Source organism: Haliotis rufescens, unplaced genomic scaffold, assembly GCF_023055435.1.
Source record: "Haliotis rufescens isolate VD_foot unplaced genomic scaffold, xgHalRufe1.0.p SCAF_153, whole genome shotgun sequence".
NCBI classification, from domain to species: domain Eukaryota; kingdom Metazoa; phylum Mollusca; class Gastropoda; order Lepetellida; family Haliotidae; genus Haliotis; species Haliotis rufescens.
This window is the reverse complement of record NW_025963839.1, coordinates 289,895-310,564: the sequence shown is the minus strand read 5'-3', so window position 1 is coordinate 310,564 and position 20,670 is coordinate 289,895. Positions and strand designations below refer to the sequence as shown.

The 20,670-nt window shown below is 40.1% G+C and overlaps 1 protein-coding gene across 3 annotated transcripts in view; it reads left to right on the top strand.

The window, feature by feature from the left end:
* LOC124126957 (ankyrin repeat and protein kinase domain-containing protein 1-like) overlaps nt 1-20,670 on the top strand; it is a 30,609-nt gene that overhangs the window by 337 nt on the left and 9,602 nt on the right. For all 3 annotated transcript variants that reach the window (XM_048396576.1, XM_048396575.1, XM_048396577.1), the window contains exon 2: nt 3,020-3,102. In XM_048396576.1, the coding sequence (XP_048252533.1) occupies nt 3,020-3,102 (83 nt within the window). The remainder of the gene's footprint in view (nt 1-3,019; nt 3,103-20,670) is intronic.

Sequence of the window (20,670 nt, the reverse complement as noted above, 5' to 3'; positions counted from 1 at the left end):
CTGTCCACGAGAGAGCTTCAGTTTCTGTTCACTCTTTCTGCCACGCCCAACACGCCAAATTAAACAACGGGGTTGTCGGCATCTTAATTGTGGGTAAATGTATGTTTTGGACAGGTGGGATTTTTAATAAATGCATACAAAATATGATTTGAATCTTTCATGTTTTGTTTTATCATGTTTATTGAACTGAGTATCATCATACACTCAGCTGGGATGCTGACAGATTTGCACATTGATGCTCACTGTAACCATTATGGCACAGCTAGTATGGTAAGACAAGCATGTTGGACAATCTGAGGATAGAACTAGTAGGTTTTCAGTGTAGAGCAATGACCAATAGGTATATCCAGCAGTATAGGTCAGCACTGTGTACTGGGTAAAGTGACACACAGTAAGCCAGCTCACACATCCCGACCACCGGGCTACAGTTGGCTGACTACATGGGTTCTATGGACCTGACATACAGCACATACAGCAGTCACCCTGGGATGATTGGATAGTCACAGAGAATGAGACAAGCCTTTCTGGGTACCTTTTTATTTGTTTTTTTTATTAAAACCTGCACCTGTGGAGGAATACAATAAACTGGTGCTGCATTTGGTATGATTTCATGCACACTCTTTGTTTTGTCCAACAGTTTATGTCACTGAAAAGGTATTGAGTTGAACTTGAATCTGATGTGGTTGTCTTCCTCATGAAAATAGTAGTAGTCAGCCTCAGTGTCTCCTGGTAGCCTCAGGGTTAAAGTGTCCACTTGTCATGCCAGGTACAGGTTCAACTGAGTATAATGTGTGAAGCCCATTTCTGGTTTCCTCCACCATGATATTAATGTAGTATTGTCTAAAGTCACATTAAACCACTGACTGACTGACTGACTGACTGACTGACTGACTGACTGTAATTGTGGCTAAGGACATTGTTGGTGTATCTGGCACCTTCCGTAGGGTGAGCATACAGTTATACTTACACAAATACCTCATTAATTCCACCTTGTCAAGCAAACTTATAATACATCTTTCTTGTACAACTCAGGTCAGGGGGTTTAGAGTTAATCAGATTATCATGTACGAGACAATGGTCGCCATTCACAGGCCCAAGAACACCTGAAGAGTAAAATACTAATAAATGTTCAGGGGTGCTGAGTAATCCTTGTGGGTTCAATAATAATTTGATGAAGACCAAAAGTTGCCTGCAAATATTCTAATGGTTTAAAGATACTAAGGTAATCAATCTGTATTAATATTACCTGCTAGCATTGAATCAATACCATTAACATATCAATCAAGCCCCAGCATTGACTACTTTAAGTATGTTACAACATCCCTATCACAGATCAACAGGTGTTCCTTCTTACAAGTGATTTTCATCCAAAATGTCTTGAGTCCTATTAATAAGTTATCCATGCATTTAGTAAATAAGTTGTCATTAATATAGATGGCAACACCCGCGACCCTTGTAGATATATCTGGAGTAAATGCACTGCGGAAACCTGGTAGTAATTCTTCATTTAAAATATGAGAGTGCAGCCATGTTTTTGTAATATATATTATATTACATTATGTCATTAAATTTGATGTTAATAATATGAATCTTGTAATTGGGACTTCCTATACTACTCAGCTGTATCCCCTCTTGCTGAAAGTACAGATGAACTAGATAATATAATATAGATGTAGTCTGTGTTTAAATCTCTTTGTACAAAGAACCTTACAATTAAATGCCCTGATTCTCTGTTGATACTGTACAATACCTACTCCTCTCAAACACTTTCATAGGATCAATTTGGATAGAAACTCAGAGTCTGCAAAGTAAAGTGTCAAGATAGTTGTTTTAATATAAGAATTATGGATCATTTATCATATCTGTATCAGAATGCATGAGCTGGTGGCATGTGGTCCTGTGCCTTTGAAATGTGACTCTGTTCACCCAGCAGTGAATGGGTACCCAGTAGGATGAGATGTCAATGTGACGGTTAACCTGCAAGTGCCTCAAAGCAGTTTGGGTTGTATACTCCCTAGGGAGCTGAGTATGTTTGTTAAGTGCACACTGATCCATTGAACGGGTAATAAGTGTGCTTTTAGCAACCACAGAGTGGATGGAAAACAGCGCCTAACAAATGCACTTGTGTTGTATGAAATGTGAATGCAGTATAGATTTTCAAATGTGAAAAAAAAATAATGCAAAACAGGCATAATAAATATAGTAAAATGACAGATTTTCACATCATCTGTATATAATCTGCATGTTAACCTCTCACACTAGACATGTCAGCACAATAGAGGTCACTCATAAGGCATTTTTCCATTAACCATGACAAAATAGAGTTCAGAATAAATAATCATAATAACTAAAGATATGCACTGAAAGTCAAGTCACAGTTTAGATGATTGATTGATGGCAGTAATGCCGCTCTAGAGATCAGAATTATGTTGACAAATAGAGTGAGGCACCTAACCACAAGCTCACAAACTCAGCGATCTAACCCACTCAGCCACCGAGGCTTAGAAAGTGTTATCCCAAATATAACATTTTTAACATTATAAATAACATTGTATGTTCACATTTCAAATTGTTATGGTTCTTAGTATAAAGTTATCATTACAAGTTAAAAATGTAGATATATATTATATAAAATATGTCTCACTGTATTGTCACTTTAACACCTATCTTTAAAGTCACATGTCAATAGAGTTATTTAGTTGTCCAGCAGCACTAAGGAATTCAAGGGGAGTCTGAATCCTTCTATGAATTTGTCCGCAACCTCTCAGTGTAAGTCCTCTTAAGGGATTGGGACGGGCACCATGAACCATCTGAGCTTACTTGGTACTGACCCACTGTGGTACACTTGCCCAGGCAGCCACCCTGTGCCATTACACGCATCCGCGTTCGCTTTTGTTTATTCCAACTTTTGGTTGAACCGGGCCTTCCGGTTTTTCTGTCGATGTTATGGTTGCAGAATAAACTGCATTGAGTTGACACTGCTGTGTTGACTAATCCTTGGCACTGTGCATATTTCCAGTGAACACAAGTCAGCCGCTGGTTGTTGAGTCTGTATCTGAAGCCATGGAGGAGGACTTGCCTACCGCCTTTCTGCCACGTGAAGTATTCAACTTTCTTTGGATTTGTCATAGTTTAGATTCCATGATAAGCATTTTATAACTATACATTTCCTTCTCCATTTTGAGTAAAGAAAACCAAATTCTTATTTCTCATGAAATATCTCAAACTTGACTCTAAATTGCCATCAAAATACTGATATATCAAACAGATTCCAAAGAGGTGCCCTTTGCTATTTTACAGATTTGGGACATTTCATTTTCTTGTTTCCATGGAAACAATTTGGAGTTAGTGTCAAAAGGTGGGGGTAGGTGTCGTTTCCAGAGCACAACTTGAAAACTGGGAAAGACTTTTCATGTAAACCTGGTACATGTATTAATCAAGGGCTGAAGTGGTGCTTTTTGCTATTTTTGAATTTAAAAAGAACAAGTTCCTGTTTCCAAGGCAACAAGATTGACTGATTGTTGATAGTGGTGTATGTGTTTGTTCTAACCATATATCTAATACTAAAAGGTATTGGAGGTTTGGTGAAAAGGGATTTTCTCCAGTTGGAGTTATATGTTTCAATATAAGTATTTATTTTGAATTTGTTTTATGGAGCTTAAAGAGTCAGAAATTATAAGAACGTGTTTTGTTTTGTTTTTTAAATATTTTTATTTAAATTCAGTAGACATATATGTAACATTGGTACATGAGGTATATACATGTAGCTATTCATGGAATCTTAAAACATGATCAGATATGGATAAGTACATCTATTGATTGACTGAGAAATTATAATCAGTAGGCTGATAATTCCATCCATTTTCTGTCGAATCTCTTAATACTACTATTTTCATTGCGATGAATCTTTTTATGCATACATCTCTCAACATTTTATGAAAAAAGGAAAGCATAATGGAGTTTTCTTAGTGCTTGACTGGTGAATGTATTTTTTTGCAAGAAGAATTATGAGGTTGAATAGGTAGTTGTTTTTGTTGTAGCAAAATAACTTATCCAGAATGCTAATATGAATATCATAAGCAAGTTTCGAGTTAAAGTACATTTCAATTTCTAACCAAAATTCCTTTACAAAAACACATTCTACATACACATGGTATAAGTTTTCAGATTCAGAGACATAAAATGAGCATTTATCATCATCTATTAAGTTCATTTTCCATAATTCCTTTTTGGTATATACAGCTCTATTTTTAATTCTGTACTGGAAATCTATTAGTTTAACATCATTGGTACACAATCTACAATTAGAGAAAGCGTTATTCAATAAAATGCTTTGATTAAGTTAATTTTCCCATTTATCACACATCAGAGGAAAGTTAGTTTATAGCTATGAGTTTATCATAAAATATTCTCGAGCCCTTTGTTCTTATCAACAAGTCTCTCAAAAAAACTTTAAAGTATACATAAGTTAGCTGTGATAGAAGATCTGCCATTTATTGCTTTTTTCCATGATTTAGGGATATTTAGCATTACTCTGTTGTAGTCAAGTATAGTACCTTTAATTTGAAATTGGTTTTGTAATTCTTCAAATATTCAAAATCTGTTGTTGCTATATAAAACTTTTAAACTATGAATACGCTTATTAAACCAAAGTTTTAGAATGAAATTATTTTTATATTGGTGATTGAACCATTATGGATCTGATAAAATTTTGTCAATACGTTGTTTGTCAACTTTGTTTTCTGTAGTAATTACCCCAAATACTCAATATGTCCCCCCAAAAGGGAATTTTCAAAGTAATACACTTATCAATATTTGCTCCCAATAGGAATGTCTGTTTTGATTGGAAGTTCTTTAATGTTGACGAAGTCAGTTTTTGTAAACTTGTCCTTAAAAATGATCATTTCAATGAATCAATAGATTGGCTGGTATCTATCATTCTCAGACCACCTTCTTCATATTTCCTTATCAAGGCAGATCTTTTTATTTTGTCTGGTTTGTTATTCCAAATGAATGTATAAAATAGTTTATTAAATTTTCCAATAAATTTATCAGGTGGGTTTGGAAGTGCTGAAAATATATGAACTAATGTTGAACAAGACAGAGTCTTAAAAACTGTGATTGTACCTGTTAATGATAGATGTCTTTTTTTCCAGCTTCCCAGTAATGTATTAATATGTTCCAGTCTTTTTCTTGTATTTATTACCCATGGATCAAGTAATGTGGGATTAAATATTATTCCCAAGACTTCCAAGTTTCCCTCATGCCAGTCTAATATCATGTCTTCATGTCTTCTAGTTTTTGATGCTGCTTCCTGCCATTGAACCTATCCATATAGCTTTAGTTTTGTCAATATTTACCTTAAGACTGGATATTCTATAAAATTTATTCAAAGTATCAATTGCAGCTCTTCAGATCCATCTAAAAATAACTGTGTATCATCTGCATATTGACCTAATTTATACTCCATACCATTTATTGTTATTACTTTTATGCCGGCATCCTCTTTGGTTCAGAAAAGGGTGGAGAGATGTCAATTTTGTATTACACAAGATGATGCATTCTTAGTTAAGATATTAATCCATTTAATTATGTTTGGTCCAAAACCAAATTTTTACATAACCATTTTTTCATAATTATAAGAAAGTTGGTTTGGTTCAGGGTTTTCGCTTGGTGTAGTGCTGCTGATATGGCCAGAAATTCTGCTGTATTTGAATTTTTGTGATGATAATTACTGGTTATTGTGGGGTTGGTCTACATGGATACCTATGCTGGTGTTGTTTGTGTCTTGTGATGCATCGGTGTATGTGTGGTATGTGATGGCCAGTTTGTGTCTTGTGATGCATCGGTGTATGTGTGGTATGTGATGGGCAGCTTGTGTCTTGTGATGCATCTGTGTATGTGTGGTATGTGATGGCCAGTTTGTGTCTTGTGATGCATCGATGTATGTGTGGTATGTGATGGCCAGTTTGTGTCTTGTGATGCATCGGTGTATGTGTGGTATGTGATGGCCAGTTTGTGTCTTGTGATGCATCGGCGTATGTGTGGTATGTGATGGCCAGCTTGTGTCTTGTGATGCATCGGTGTATGTGTGGTATGTGATGGCCAGTTTGTGTCTTGTGATGCATCGGTGTATGTGTGGTATGTGATGGCCAGTTTGTGTCTTGTGATGCATCGGTGTATGTGTGGTATGTGATGGCCAGTTTGTGTCTTGTGATGCATCGGTGTATGTGTGGTATGTGATGGCCAGTTTGTGTCTTGTGATGCATCGGTGTATGTGTGGTATGTGATGGCCAGCTTGGGTTGATAACTTGAGATGGGACGGTAGGAGTCAGGCTTGTTTGGGGTTTTTCCTCATTTGAGGACTGGTACTATATCAGAATGTTTCCATTGAAGGGGTATAGTGCCCGTTGTCTATATTTAGTTTTTGTATTCTAATTAGGATTTTGTTTATGATTATGTAACTGATATTATCTTGTCCTGTGGCTGAGGCTGTGTTTTTGGTGTTGGCTCAGCAGCTTGTTTTAAAAAAGTTGGCAGCGATTGCAATAGTTTTGGCTTTATTTGTGGTGAGGTTCTTAATGTTTGGGTAAATAGATTTTAGGGAATTAACTTTTATGGCTTTAAAATTTGTGGTGAGGTTCTTAATGTTGGGGTAAATAGATTTTAGGGAATTAACTTTTATGGCTTTAAATTTTTTCCACAATAGCAGTGTTTTGTCTGCTTATGTTTCATTTTTACTGAAAGTTTGCCAGTGTATTCTCTTTGCGCTGCCATGATTATTTGTTTAGTTGTGTTGCTCAGATTTATAACTACAGGTAGTTTAGAACAGTCTCTCTTAAAATGATTGGGAGCCTTTTTTCTTTGTTTTCTAGCCTTGATTATTTTGTTGCTCCACCAAGGGACTGGGGTGTGTAAGAAGTTATTTATATAGGTGGGTGTCTGTGTCGGTGTTTTGTATTCGTGATCATGTGATGTGTCAGATTGATGGCAGAGTTTGATGAACAGTGGCCAGTTTCTTTGTTTTAAATTAAAATTTGTTTGCTGGGTGTTTCCTGAAGTTTGATCGTTTGTTAAAAGGGATTTGTTTATTATATTTAGTATAATTTTAAGGACCAGTGATCACTGCCCCATGTGACATTATGAACTTCCCAGCCTGTTTTTTTAACAGATTTGCTGTCAAAGAGATAGTTATGAATGACATGGTGATGGGTATAACTTTGAGATAATTTTAGTTCAGTGATATGACTTTAGTTTATTTTTCAACTGTGGGTGGCAGTTAGGAAGCTGGCATAAGATGTTTGGTAGAGTTTGAACTTGTGAGCAAGGCTTTTGTATTTTTAACAATATAACAAGAAGGGCAGCTGCTATGAACTTTATAAGTTTGTTATGTTGTTATATTTTGGTTGAGTTATGGTTGCTGAAGGTGCTGTTTTTAAGTTTTGATTTTTCTTTGCTTTTCTGTTATTTTGCTGAGTAATGTGGGTGGTGGTGTAGGTGTATGGGTGTTGGAGTGGTTGGGCGTGCTGGTGGGATTGGGGGTTGTGATAGTGGATGGTTGTATGGGTGTTTGAGTGGTTGGGCGTGCTGACGGGATTGGGGGTTGTGATAGTGGATGGTTGGATGGGTGTTTGAGTGGTTGGGCGTGCTGGTGGGATTGGGGGTTGTGATGGTGGTGTGGTTGTATGGGTGTTTGAGTGGTTGGGCGTGCTGACGGGATTGGGGGTTGTGATAGTGGATGGTTGGATTGTAGTGGTATGGGGAGGGGGGATTTAAATTGTGGTTTGGGCCTGGGTATTGACTGTAGTAAGGGCCGGGGTTGGGAGTTGGTGTGGTTTAAGGGGAAGGGTAGGATAGGATGTGTATGTGTATTAGGTTTGGTAGGGGGTGGAGGGTAGGGGGTGGAGGGTAGGGGGTGGGGGATGTATGTCTGTCTGCATGGTTTCTGTGTGTTTGGAGATGGGTTGAGAAGTTGTGAGTATCTGTTTTGGCTTAGGTTTTTGTCTTTGAGATTGTGGTTTCTGGTTGTTTGGGGGAGTGGGGGGAGGGGTTGGAAGGAACTAACTGTAGAATCTAGGGTTTGGTCTGAGAGTGGTAGGATTTCCTCGTCTGTGGTAATGTGGTGTTGTTGTATGATTGCTGGTTTTGGTACATGTGACTGTTTGATGTTTTTATCAAGTTTAAAAATATATTGTTTGACGGACGGGTGTTTTGGTTTGCTGTATGTCCTTCGGGGTTACAATTCTTACAGAAAGGGGCCCATGTGCACTCCTGTATTAGATGGTTTTCAGAGTCACATTTTTGGCATAGTGGGTCGTTTTGGCCTGTAGTAGAGTCGTGATCAAAAGAGTGGCACTGGTCACATTGGATTGTTGTTTTTTTCTGATGGGGTGGACTTTATCATTTAATGCGCCAAAGCTTACGTGAGTGGGGAGTGATATGGCTTTGAATGTTATGAAAATTGTTTGGGTGGATGTTCTGGCTGTGATTGGTTGTTTCCTCTTTACTGTTATGTATTCTAGTATTTTAGGTTGTGTTGTGTTTTGGTTTGCTAATTGTATCTATTCTTCCATGTCTTGTGTCCAGGTAAATGACTCTTTGTATCTGTGTTTGCCTTCTGGGGCTGCCAATGTATGTTTAAACCATCAATGATGCTTGTACTAGTCTGGAATGATGCCGATTTACTGTGCCGAGATACCATGCGGCAGTTTAACATGAATATCCCACTCAGAAACAGTATGCTAGAAACAGACAAGGTAACAACAACAACCATGGTATGACACGGCTGGGGATCAAACCCACGACCTTCCGCTCTCCAGGCAGATGCTATACTACTAGACCACTGAGGTGGTCGAAGTCATGTTCGGTGTTCATGGTTGTTGGACATACTTTTGTGAACATTTCTAATGAATAGAAGTTTGACACCCGGTCTGAGTCATCAACTTGTATCCAGTAATGGCATACAAGAAATGGCAATCTGCCTTAAAAATTGGGAATTAACTGTTCATCAACATGTCCATTTGCCATAGTGGAATACTGCTTCTTGTCTGTAATTCTTCTTTTAAAGCCCAAATCACACTAATTGAATAATGTCTTTTGTGCACTCACTCACTGATATGTATTTTAGAAGTGTTCACTCTGTACACTGTCTGTGAATATAAACTGACGTCCAAAAGAAACTTTACTAACTGAAAATATAAATTTCAGACAAAGTATCATTTTTTTTACGATGAAGTCTATCTAAAACACATAACCTAAATACAACAATAGTGTATGCAGAAAATGTTAATCGTCTGTTACATGTTTGCGAGATAACACGCGAAAAAGTGAAAAACACATGCACCAAGGACAACTGCAAATGCACGTGTGGGTAAGGGTATAAAATGATTGCAACGGCAAATCAGACATCCACAGTGATATGGTACAGATGGGAGCCACCCACGCCCATATTGCACGAATCTTCGGTTGCTCCCGTGTTGCCGTTACCAACTTGATGCAACGTTACAGAAAGACAGGGCGGACCGCTGACAGGCCAAGAACAGGCAGACCCAGGGTGACCACGCCCCATGATGACCGGTACTTGCGTACCTTGCACCTCTGAAATGGCTTCCTGACAGTGACGTCGACAGACAGTGGCCAGGAGACTCAGTGCTCATGGAATCAGGGCTTTTAGACCATACACAGGACAGCTATTGACAGCACAGGGCAACATCGTCGTCTGCGATTGAGATGGGCCCGGACTGTACGACCTTGGCAACGACGTGACTGGCAGAGGGCTGTCTTCACTGATGAAAGTCGATTCTGTTTAGGGCTGATGGAAGACAACGTGTTAACCGCCGAAGTGGTGAACGAACGTCGGCGTGTTGCGTACAGGAGGTCGTACAATATGGTGGAGGGAGTGTCATGGTGTGGGGAAGGATCTGTTGGCAGGAGAGGACACCGCTGGTCATCGTTGACGAAAACTAGACAGCTCGGTGTTACGTGGATAACATTCTTCGTCCAGTTGTCCTACCATTTCTCCAACAGCAGCCACGTGGTGTCATTTATTAGCATGACAACGCTAGAGCCCATACAGCCAGAATTGTCACTAACTTCCTCGCAGCAAACAACGTCAACGTCCTGCCGGCAAACCGGCAAGAACTGTTCTTGGCCCGCCAAGAAGAATGGCGTCAAATCCCACATGACCTCATCAGACGACTGACTTTTTCTGTGCGTCGAAGAGTTTTTGTGTGTTTTGAGGCATTTGATGGTCACACACGCTACTAATGACTTGTTATTGAACGTGAGCAATTGTTTATGTACTCTGCCTATTGTCCATGAGTTTTGTACCACACCCAACTTTGGGGGGCTCTGACGTCATTCTCGGTCGCGGTATGATTGTCATTTTCAGTGTTGATTACGTTGATATATTGATCTTCTCAATATACTTTACTTCATGCATATATGTTTTGTTGTTTTTGAACAAGAGTGATTTCAGACTCTGGTAAAGTTTCTTTTGGACGTCAGTTTAGTTCACTGATTTGTTGTCTTATTTGAGAGATGTTCAGCAAATAGTTGTTTCAAACATGATATGCCCCCCATAACCCCTTTTGTCTAACCAACATCATGCTCGGGTGAATTTGTATGTATAACAGTAGGTGCTGGACAAGTAGGGATACCCCCATTTTGGTGTAAACATATTTTTATTTCAACTGAAAATTGGGATCGTTAAACATGTTAAACAAGACAGTGCTTATTTTAATACCTCTCCCTACATAGAAATCAGGTAACAAAGATGGTAAAGGCGTCTACATAATATTTACACAAAAAAAACCTGGTGGTCAGTTAGCCTGTGAAGATCCGGGGTAGAATACGTCTTTAGCAACCCATGCTTGCCGTAAGAGGTGGCTATGCTTGTCATAAGAAGCGACTAACGGGATCGGGTGGTCAGGCTCGCTGACATGGTTGATGCATGTCATCATATCTCAATTGTGGGGATCAATGCTCATGATATCAATCACTGCATTGTCTGGTCCATACTCGATTATTTACTGACAAACAAACAGTTGGCAAGCATGATCAGCAGTGTTTGGTTTGGATAGTCAGAATGATGGGATTGTACGTAATATCTGTACTACATAATGTCCACAAGATACACATATTTGTATTAATTGTCCCCCGCCGTGCGAAAGCGCGAAGTGGGGGATATAGTATTCACGACCGTCCGTCCATACGTCCCACCTGTTTGTTGCCGCGATATCTCAAGGTCACAGCCGGCAAATCTGCTTTTGGAGTTAGAAAACGGTGTTGCCGCGATATCTCAAGAACTAATCGCTGGATTGTCTTCATATTTGGAACTAAGGTACCGCAGACACCAGTCGGTTTTGGTGACCTTGACCCCATTTTCAAGGTCACATCAGGCAAATCTGCTTTTGGAGTTGGAAAACGGTGTTGCAGCGATATCTCAAGAACTAAACACTGGATTGTTTTCATATTTGGAACTATGGTGTACATACAGACTCTGCAGACACCAGTCGATTTTGGTGACCTTGACCCCATTTTCAAGGTCACAGCAGGCAAATCTGCTTTTGGAGTTAGAAAACGGTGTTGCCGCGATATCTCAAGAACTAATCGCTGGATTGTCTTCATATTTGGAACTAAGGTGTATATACAGACACCGCATACACCAGTCGGTTTTGGTGACCTTGACCCCATTTTCAAGGTCACAGCAGGCAAATCTGTTTTTGGAGTTGGAAAACGGTGTTGCCCCAATATCTCAAGAACTAATCGCTGGATTGTCTTCATATTTGGTACTATGGTGTATATACAGGCGGGGGACATTTCGTCACTTTGTGACAAATACTTGTTAAGTTAAAATCTACCAGAACTGGTGATGAAAATATGGACAGATAGAATCATTTCTTGATTTGCTTCAGATGATAGGCCTTCACATCCGTAAAGTACTGTATTAACATCATATCCTGTATCTAATATAAGAAATTGCTTCTAATTTGATCAGAATTGTAACAAAAAAGAAGTAGAGTAGCGGGTCTTCATAGCAGTGACCACAGGAGAAAACTGGGCTGTTTGTTATGAATCTATCGAATTTATGTCCGTTTAGGTCACTGGATCTGAGTGAGGCGGCAGTCGATATTTTCACAGAATCTGGTTCCAAAATTTGTATATTAAAAAATGTTTGTAATTGTAAGTGCATGCTAATAATTTCGAGAATTTGAGTATGAGCAAGTAAACTCACGGGCAAAAGAAACGCTGGTTTTATAAACGTTGACACAGTTTTGATCAAAACCTAAAACCATGATTCGATACCATATAAAAACATTCTCCCAAACGCACCAACTATTTCCTAGGGGTAGTGGCGATTCTGCAGCACGTGATTTTCGGAGAAATATGTTTTTTCCCTCTCTATGTAAAAAAATGCATAAAGAAAATTTCGTGCTAGATTTAGGTATTACCTCCTGTAGCATTGAATCGTTTAGATTCAACTTACAAGAATGCCACTTTTGACGTCTGAGCAGCGAGAAAGAGCAATAGGAATGTTGCAGATGGGTGAAACTCAGACCAGAGTTGCAGAAATCATGAACTGTCACAAAACCACCATCGAGAGACTGGTGAAACCTTTAAGAGATACTGGCCGGACATCAGACAAACCACGAAGTGGAAGACCACGAGCAACCACGCCCAACGAAGACCGCTATTTACGTATGTTGCACCTACGTAACAGATTTATCACTGTGACATCATCAGCACAAAATGCTTTCCAACACGACGTCAGCAGACGGACTGTAGCCCAACGTCTCCGCAATTTTGGCTTGAGAGCTTATCGACCTTTGATGGGAATGACCTTGACCCGACAACATAGACTCAACAGATTGAGGTGGGCTTGTACAGTGCAACGCTGGCAAAGACGACGTTTTCAGGGCCGATTGCGAGTTTACCGGCATAGAGGCGAACGTACTTCACGTTGCTGCTTTCAGGAAGTGCACCCCTATGGTGTTGGCAGTGTGATGATCTATTTGCGGTGACACCAAGACCGACCTGGTGGTTATAAATGGTAACCCCAACGCTAACGGCTGTATCAACCAGGTCCTTACACCAGCCATACTTCCATTCCTGCAGAATAATCCCAGAACGCTGTTGCAACAGGATAACGCAACTCCACATTCTGCACGTTTTACAAGAGACTTTTTGAATGCAAACAACATACAAGTTCTCCTGTGGCCAGCCCGATCCCCTGACATGAATCCAATAGAACACCTCTGGGACCTTCTTGGGAGACATATTCGGCAACGTCAGCATCCCCCACATGACAGACAGACCTTGACGCAGGCCCTGCAAGAAGAGTGGCGTCTCATCACTCCAGCTATTGTGAGGAGACTGGTAACATCAGTACGACGTCGTGTCAGGGAGTGCATACGTGCTAGAGGTGAACACACTCGATATTGACGATTAAGTGTGATTTTCAGGTGTGTTATTGTTTGACAACAAGAAAAATAACATGATCGAATTATGGACATATAAACACCTCTTCCAAAAATGCTCATAATTCCTGAACATATCATCGCGTGGCTGTCAGAGTTCGTAAACCTGATGTCTATTGTTGTGTCTGTAAAATAAAATGATGTCTGTTGACATCATTTTTCATGTGTCTTTATTAGATGCGAATATTAGAAGCCAGCGTTTCTTTCGCCCGTGAGTTTAGATTTAATTTCTTCATCATATAGATTATTCCACAATTTTGTAGAGTTAGGTGTAAAGGAATTTGTATAGTGTTGAGTCTTACATCTAATAGTTTGTAATCACTGCGAGTGCTAACTTGGTCTGGGATAAGGTTGTAGAGATAAGCTGGTGCCGAGTTATTTACCATTTTGTAGAATAAAGATATAGATTGATTTTTGCGCCTTAGTGAAACTGGTTTCAGATTTGTTTCTGTATACAATGTTGAAGGGCTTATGCCCTGCCCTTTGTTGCACAGCATGCAGTGTTCCCACTTGATTTTGAAACTGCCAGTGCTGGTGGACTGTCAACTCCAAAAATTACAATTACCCCCTAATTTTTGTTAGTCCCAACTTTCAATAAATGAAAAACATATGAAATTTACCTGGTTGTAATTCCCTCAACATCATGTTCAATGCAATGATGTCATCTCTGCCGTAACATAGTTAGATCTACACGTCATTCATACAAAGTTCTAACCTCCAAGCAAGGCAAAATGTTATTGCCTTCCACTAAAAGTAGACAAGGGGAAACCCTGATGGTGATTGTTTGGAATAATATATTATGTTAACTAAGAGCTAGGTTGCACCTGATATATACTGAACAGCATTGAAAACGCACTAGCAATAAATCTTGAAATATTACAAAAACAACATGAGCAATGACCGATTTTGATTAGAGGTGAGGTGAGGTGAAATGGGGTTTAACGTTGCGTCCAAGATTATTGCACTTATATAGCGACGTGCATGCACGTGTGTGTGTGTGGCTGCTTGTACTAGACCGGACTGATGCCGATTTATAGTGCTAGCATACTGAGATACCATGCCGCAGTTTAACATGAATACCCCACTCAGACACAGTATACTGACTCAGAGCCGACCAGTCCTTGCTTTAACCCTTAATGCCGAGCGCCAGACAGGGTAACAACAAGTACCTTTTTTTAACGTCGCGGCCGGGGATCGAACCCCGGACCTTCCGCTCTCAGGCGGACGCTCTACCACTAGACCACGGAGGCGGTCGATTTTGATTAGAACAGACATAGGCGGATTATTAAGAAAGACGACAAAGGAAACAGGAATACCACACAGTAATTACAATTACGTCATCAGTGTAAGGAAGACACATAAGGTTAAAATGAAAAGTCAATATCTGGTATGTCCGCCATTGGCAGCAACACAGGCCATGCAACGTCTTCTCATTGATCGAATAAGTCTGTGAATAGTGTTCTGGGGCATTCCACTCTTGACGTAGTGTATCTTCAACTTCTCTCAGACTCTGTACTTGCGGACGACGTAAGAGGCGTTGACCCAGGTAATCCCATAATTGTTCAATTGGCGATAGATAGATCAGGTGACAGGGCTGGCCATGGAAGCAGAGGCACATTATTGTTCGCTAGGTACTGTGTTGAAACACGTGCTGTGTGTGCTCTTGCATTATCTTGCTGGAAGGTGTGCATATCCTGGTGCTGATGAAAGAATGGGATGACATGATTTGCCAATATGTTATTCCTGTAGTAAAGGGCATTAACTCTTCCACGACAAACATGGAGCTCTGTTCAATGGTTATGACTGATGCCGCCCCACACCATGACACTCCCTGCCCCCATCGGTCTGTCTGTACAACGCAGTCATTGTGGTAACGTTCTCCACGTCGACGCCACACTCGCAGTCGACCGTCAGCCTTCCGTAAATGACTCATCAGAGAACAGCACACCATGCCACCATAATCATCTCCAATGACGATGCCTTTTGGCCCAACGCAGACTATCATTTTCGATGTCGATCAGTGAGTATTGGTCCAACATATGGACGTCGAGCACGTAGCCCTGCTGAGCGGACGTGCTGAGCGGACGGTGTCAGCACTGATCAATTCCGTCGGCCTTGTATGGTTGCTGCAGTCCTGGTAGCCGGAAGTGTACGACCAGGAAGATGCTGACGAAAAATATGGCGATCCTGACGTGGTGTAGTTACACGACGTGACCCGGACGTGGTCGATCTCTGGTGGTTCTTGTCTGCTGGTATCTGCTCAGTAGCCTGAGAACTGTTGAATGATGGCATTGAAACCGTTGTGCAACGACTCTACTTGACGTACCAACTCGAAGCATGCCCAAGGTACGTTCACGTTCCTCTGCTGTTAACCTTGGCATTTCTTGTATCAGTACCCTTTACGGTACAAATGATGTGGCTTTTAAAAGTCTGTCTTTTATAGCCCTATTCTGCATGCTTCCCAGTGAAACAAAACACGTTTTCCAAGATGTGCACGCAATTTGTTGTGTTTGGGCGATTTCGCTCACAAAAAATTAGGAATGTGTTTTGACGAGCTGTTCTTCTTCATGCTTCGTCCAGAACGTCGTATATTACTCATTCACTTATATTTTTTCATATGACTAAAGCCCGGATAAAAATACATCCATTTTCATTGTGGGGCGTTTTCAATGCTGTTCAGTATATTATCTGCTATATGATTGAGCCAATAGATCCATCTACAGAGAGAGCTGTATTTCATTTATCGTGTTGCATAATGATTCCAGACTGCAATGTGATTACTACTTGTATAGTTATACAAAAACTTTAAATCTCATTATGCATATATCATTGATGTAGACTGAGACGTGAAAACCGAATTATGCCAATTATAGACTTCGGAGAATAAGTAATAACATTATGATTGTAATGATGATGTGTTAGCATATTTTCCGAAATGTAATCATAATATTTACAAAATGGTTTTTTATCTAAAATATGTACAGAGGCATTTTGTCACCATGTGTACTAATTGTCGGGAATATTAGTTGACTTTAACTTGTTTAATTTCTGTGACTGTAGGTGCATAGCTATAGAGGCTTTACACTGACTGCTTTGAACCATTCTGATACAATAGATGCTCCCTTGAGTATTTGTTTTTACTGCGAGCAAGTGACCCAGGATGGTCAGAGAGTTTGAGAAGTGCGGAAATTCAGCTGTTGAGAAGTATTACATGGTCGAGATCCACTCTTCAGGTACAGAAGACATGAATATGAGATAATATTAAGATTTATGGGAATTTTCAAAGGCGGTTGTCAGTCAATTTCTTAATTTAATGGAAAGTTGAATTATTTAGCCATGTGAGATAGCGTTTCCTATTTTAACAGTGTTATTGAAATTATTAATTGTTTTAGAAACAAAATACTGCCCACATGGTCAGTGTAAATGCTTTATGTTCATATTTTTGGGTAAACATGACATTTTCAAAGTTGCACGTAGCAAGGGAGCAGTCATTGTATTACAGTGTAAGGTATCATGCTATTGATGTGTTGCGATTTTATTATGCTGTTTTTTTATAAAAGTCTACTTCAGCACGTTTAATTACATGTATTGTCATGACAGTGAATGGTGGATACATTCAATTACATTCTATCATTCTGTAATTTTTAGAAACCTGGAAAAGTAAATCCCATGTTAGAAGAAATCTAGGCTTTGTGATCTCTGTATGATTCTTTCTAATAATGCCTACCAGTAACAGACAAGCTGACTTCGTTCGGAAAAATTTAAATTTTGCTTATGTTTTGTTTCAACGACAAAGATTTTTATGAGGACTGGTACTAACTATATTTGCCGCTCCACAGGGACTGGTAGTCACATGAATTACCGGTCCAAGCCTAATTGGTCCAAGTAAAAAACTAGTAATTACCGGTAAATGGGAACACTGATATGGTTCTTAGAGCATACAGATTTAATCTGTCCAGTACCAGATCTTGATTTTTTAGAACAATTATTCCCATTTTTGCTATACTGAACACCCAAAGTTCCTGTGACATTGAATAAGATTTAATGCAAAGTTTTGTTTTTTTACAACAGATAAAGACTCCTGTAAGTGTTCAAATGGTTTAATTTGCCATACTGACTTTAGAAAATGCGTGATTTCATAAAAAACATGAACATGCCAAAATGTCAATTTACAAATCAATAGCGCGTTTGTCCACCTCTGGTTGCGATGCAAGCAACACATCTTCATCTATATCTGATGGCACCTGTTTCGCGGTTCCTGGAGTGTCTGTGGAACACGTGGTTGACGTCTAATACTCTGTTTATACGGCAAAAAATTGCATATATGCAAATTTGCACACATATGCAAATTTACATACGTGAGCAAAAGTATATTTGCTGTGCATTCATACGAAGTATAAGTCCCATAAGCAGATTTGGAGTAAATTGTCAAAACCATCCATTTCTGTCATAGCTATGGAAAAGATCAGACTGGAATGTTTCCTGGAATGGTTGTTCTGCAGCACTTTGAAGAGACAGACTGGCTAGAAAACTTCAGAATGAGAAAGGAAACATTGGATTTCATTTGCAGAAGACTTGAAGGTGAACGCTCTCCTTCCCAAGACACTGTTGAAGAACCATTGGGTGTCCTAAAGAAGGTAGCAATTGCCATTTACTGGCTTGCAGCATACAGAGTCGGTAATCTCTTTGGTGTTGACAGCAAATGACAGCATAGGTGTTGATGATGACCTTGTGCCCCATCTGAGCATTGTGTATCGCAATCATGTCCATGGCGTCCCGGGCTTCAGTCAGCGAGGACCACGATGCCCGCGTGTTTGCCAATTCCGATATTTTCATTCAAGGTGATAATGGCATTCTTTTCCCCACATGGAACAAGAAGGTTGGTGATTCCAATATGCCAGTGGTACTACTTTGTGATGCGGCCTACCCATTAAAGACTTGGCTTTTAAAGCCTTTCTCCAACAGAGCCAATCTAACTCCTGCTCAAGCCACATTCAACTATTGCCTCAGCAGGGCAAGGATGACGGCAGAGAATGCCTTCAGTCGTTTGAAGGGACGGTGGAGATGCTTACAAAAGCGATTGGACATTTCACGGTGATTGGCTGTTGCATTGTCTTGCATAACATGTGAGAGTGTCAATGAAACCTTCAGGGATGAGTGGAATTAAGACACAGATGATGACACAGATGATGGACAAGTGGGCATACAGGATGGAGGTGATGAACCTGTCCGTTGTGCAAAGACCCTTAGGGATTAAGTTGTTCTTCAAAACAATTCTCTTCCCTTAATCCTAAAAGACATCTCGTTTCATCGTCGCTCCATGCAGATCCACATTTTGGGCCCTCATTTGTTCTTTTTCTGCTAGCCATTTTTGATGGTCTGGTCTGTTTGAAGTCTGGACATCAACTGGTATCATTCTGACCAATGAGGATTAAGCGTTGCCAATTTGAATATCTAAACTGCATATACTCACAGGTAGTAGCAAATTTGCACCTAGTCCAAACTAGGTGCAGATTTACTCATATGAGTAAAATCTGCACATGAGTAAATGCGTCCATACGGTCAAATTTGCTCACATAAGCAAATTTGCACATATGCAAAAAATACACACGTGTGCAAATGCCGCCATATAAACAGGGCTTAAGGCGCCGATCCACCTAATTCCACATGTGCTCGATTTGTGAGAGATCAGGGGAGCAAGCCGGCCAGGGCATGACATTCACATTGTTTAGTTGAATGGAGCCTGAACAAGTCGAGCAATAATGAGGCTGGGCGTTGTCATGTTGAAAGGTAATGCCTGGGCCATGATGACGCAAAAACGGTAGAACAACAGGGCTGATGATCTCGTCGCGGTAGCGCTGTCCATTGAGATTTCCCTCTACCACTATCAAACGGGTCCTCTCTCTTGCTGTAAACCCACCCCATACCATAACGCTGCTGCCCCCGAACCGATCTTCTTCCATGACACAATGATTGACGTAACTTTCACCTCGACGTCGGTACTCTCGAATCCGTCCATCACTGTGGCTGAGGTGAAAATGAGACTCGTGAGTGAATAGAACGTGTCCCCACTGCATGGCCATCCAGCGTTGACGCTGTCTGCACCACTGTAGACGTGCTTGATGGTAGTTTTCTGTCCAAATGGGACGTCTGGCGACAATCCCTGCACATTTGAGGCGGCGACGTATGGTTTGTGAAGATATTCGTCGAAGGCCAGGGATGTTTCTTGCAGTCACTGTTGCTGGCTGGAATCGATTTCGTAGACGTGTTGTTTGAATCCATGCTAAACAATGCATATGGAATCCCGTTAACGCACATGGAGAGTGAAATGCATGGGGCTTGCATAAAAGTAAACTTTTGCATAGAATGCATGCTTTTCTGATGCAGTTGCGTTTTTGTGACTTGATTCCACACATGTACTACAATATTGAAAACCAAACTTTACTTGTTTGAAAAATACACTTAAATATTGGTGTCACAGGAACTTTTGTTGTTGAGTATATGTTTGTGATCCATGAAGACTTTACTCAAAAGTTACTATTCACTGAAGATTCGTTAGGTATTCAACACTACTCCCTTGGGTGTTCAATCTATTTTGTATTTTTTAGGCAATGGGTAAACCTTTCAAACAATAATTCTGCTTAAAATGCTGTCATTTCGGGACTTCTAATGTGCATCATGAGCTGCCTAAAGTGTGCCACTAGTGGTATAAGCTCACAACAGTGATATATGTCTGTATGAGATACAATGAGTAAGACATAGAGGTTATCACGCGAGTGTGTTTGGGGATGGTAAATATCCTGCATTAGGAACAAACATTGTATTGCGAGCCTTGGCGAGCTAAATACATAGTGTTTATTCCTAATACAGAATGGCATGTTCATTCAGTGAGTCAGTGAGAGTGATATTTCAAGAGGAAGCAAGCAATATCTATTATACACTCTTATGATCTCTTAATCTATAGGTCGGTCGGGTAGCCTAGTGGTTAAAGCGTTAGCTCGTCACGCTGAAGACCCGGGTTCGATTCAGACATGGGTACAGTGTGTGAAGCCAATTTCTGGTGTCCCCCACCGTGATATCGCTGGAATATTGCTAAAAGCAGCGTAAAACCTCACTCATTCCCAGGTTTGCTGATTTCGTTATAATATTTTCTTTGTATTTGTGTTATTAGTATGATTAGTTTATGAGTGTG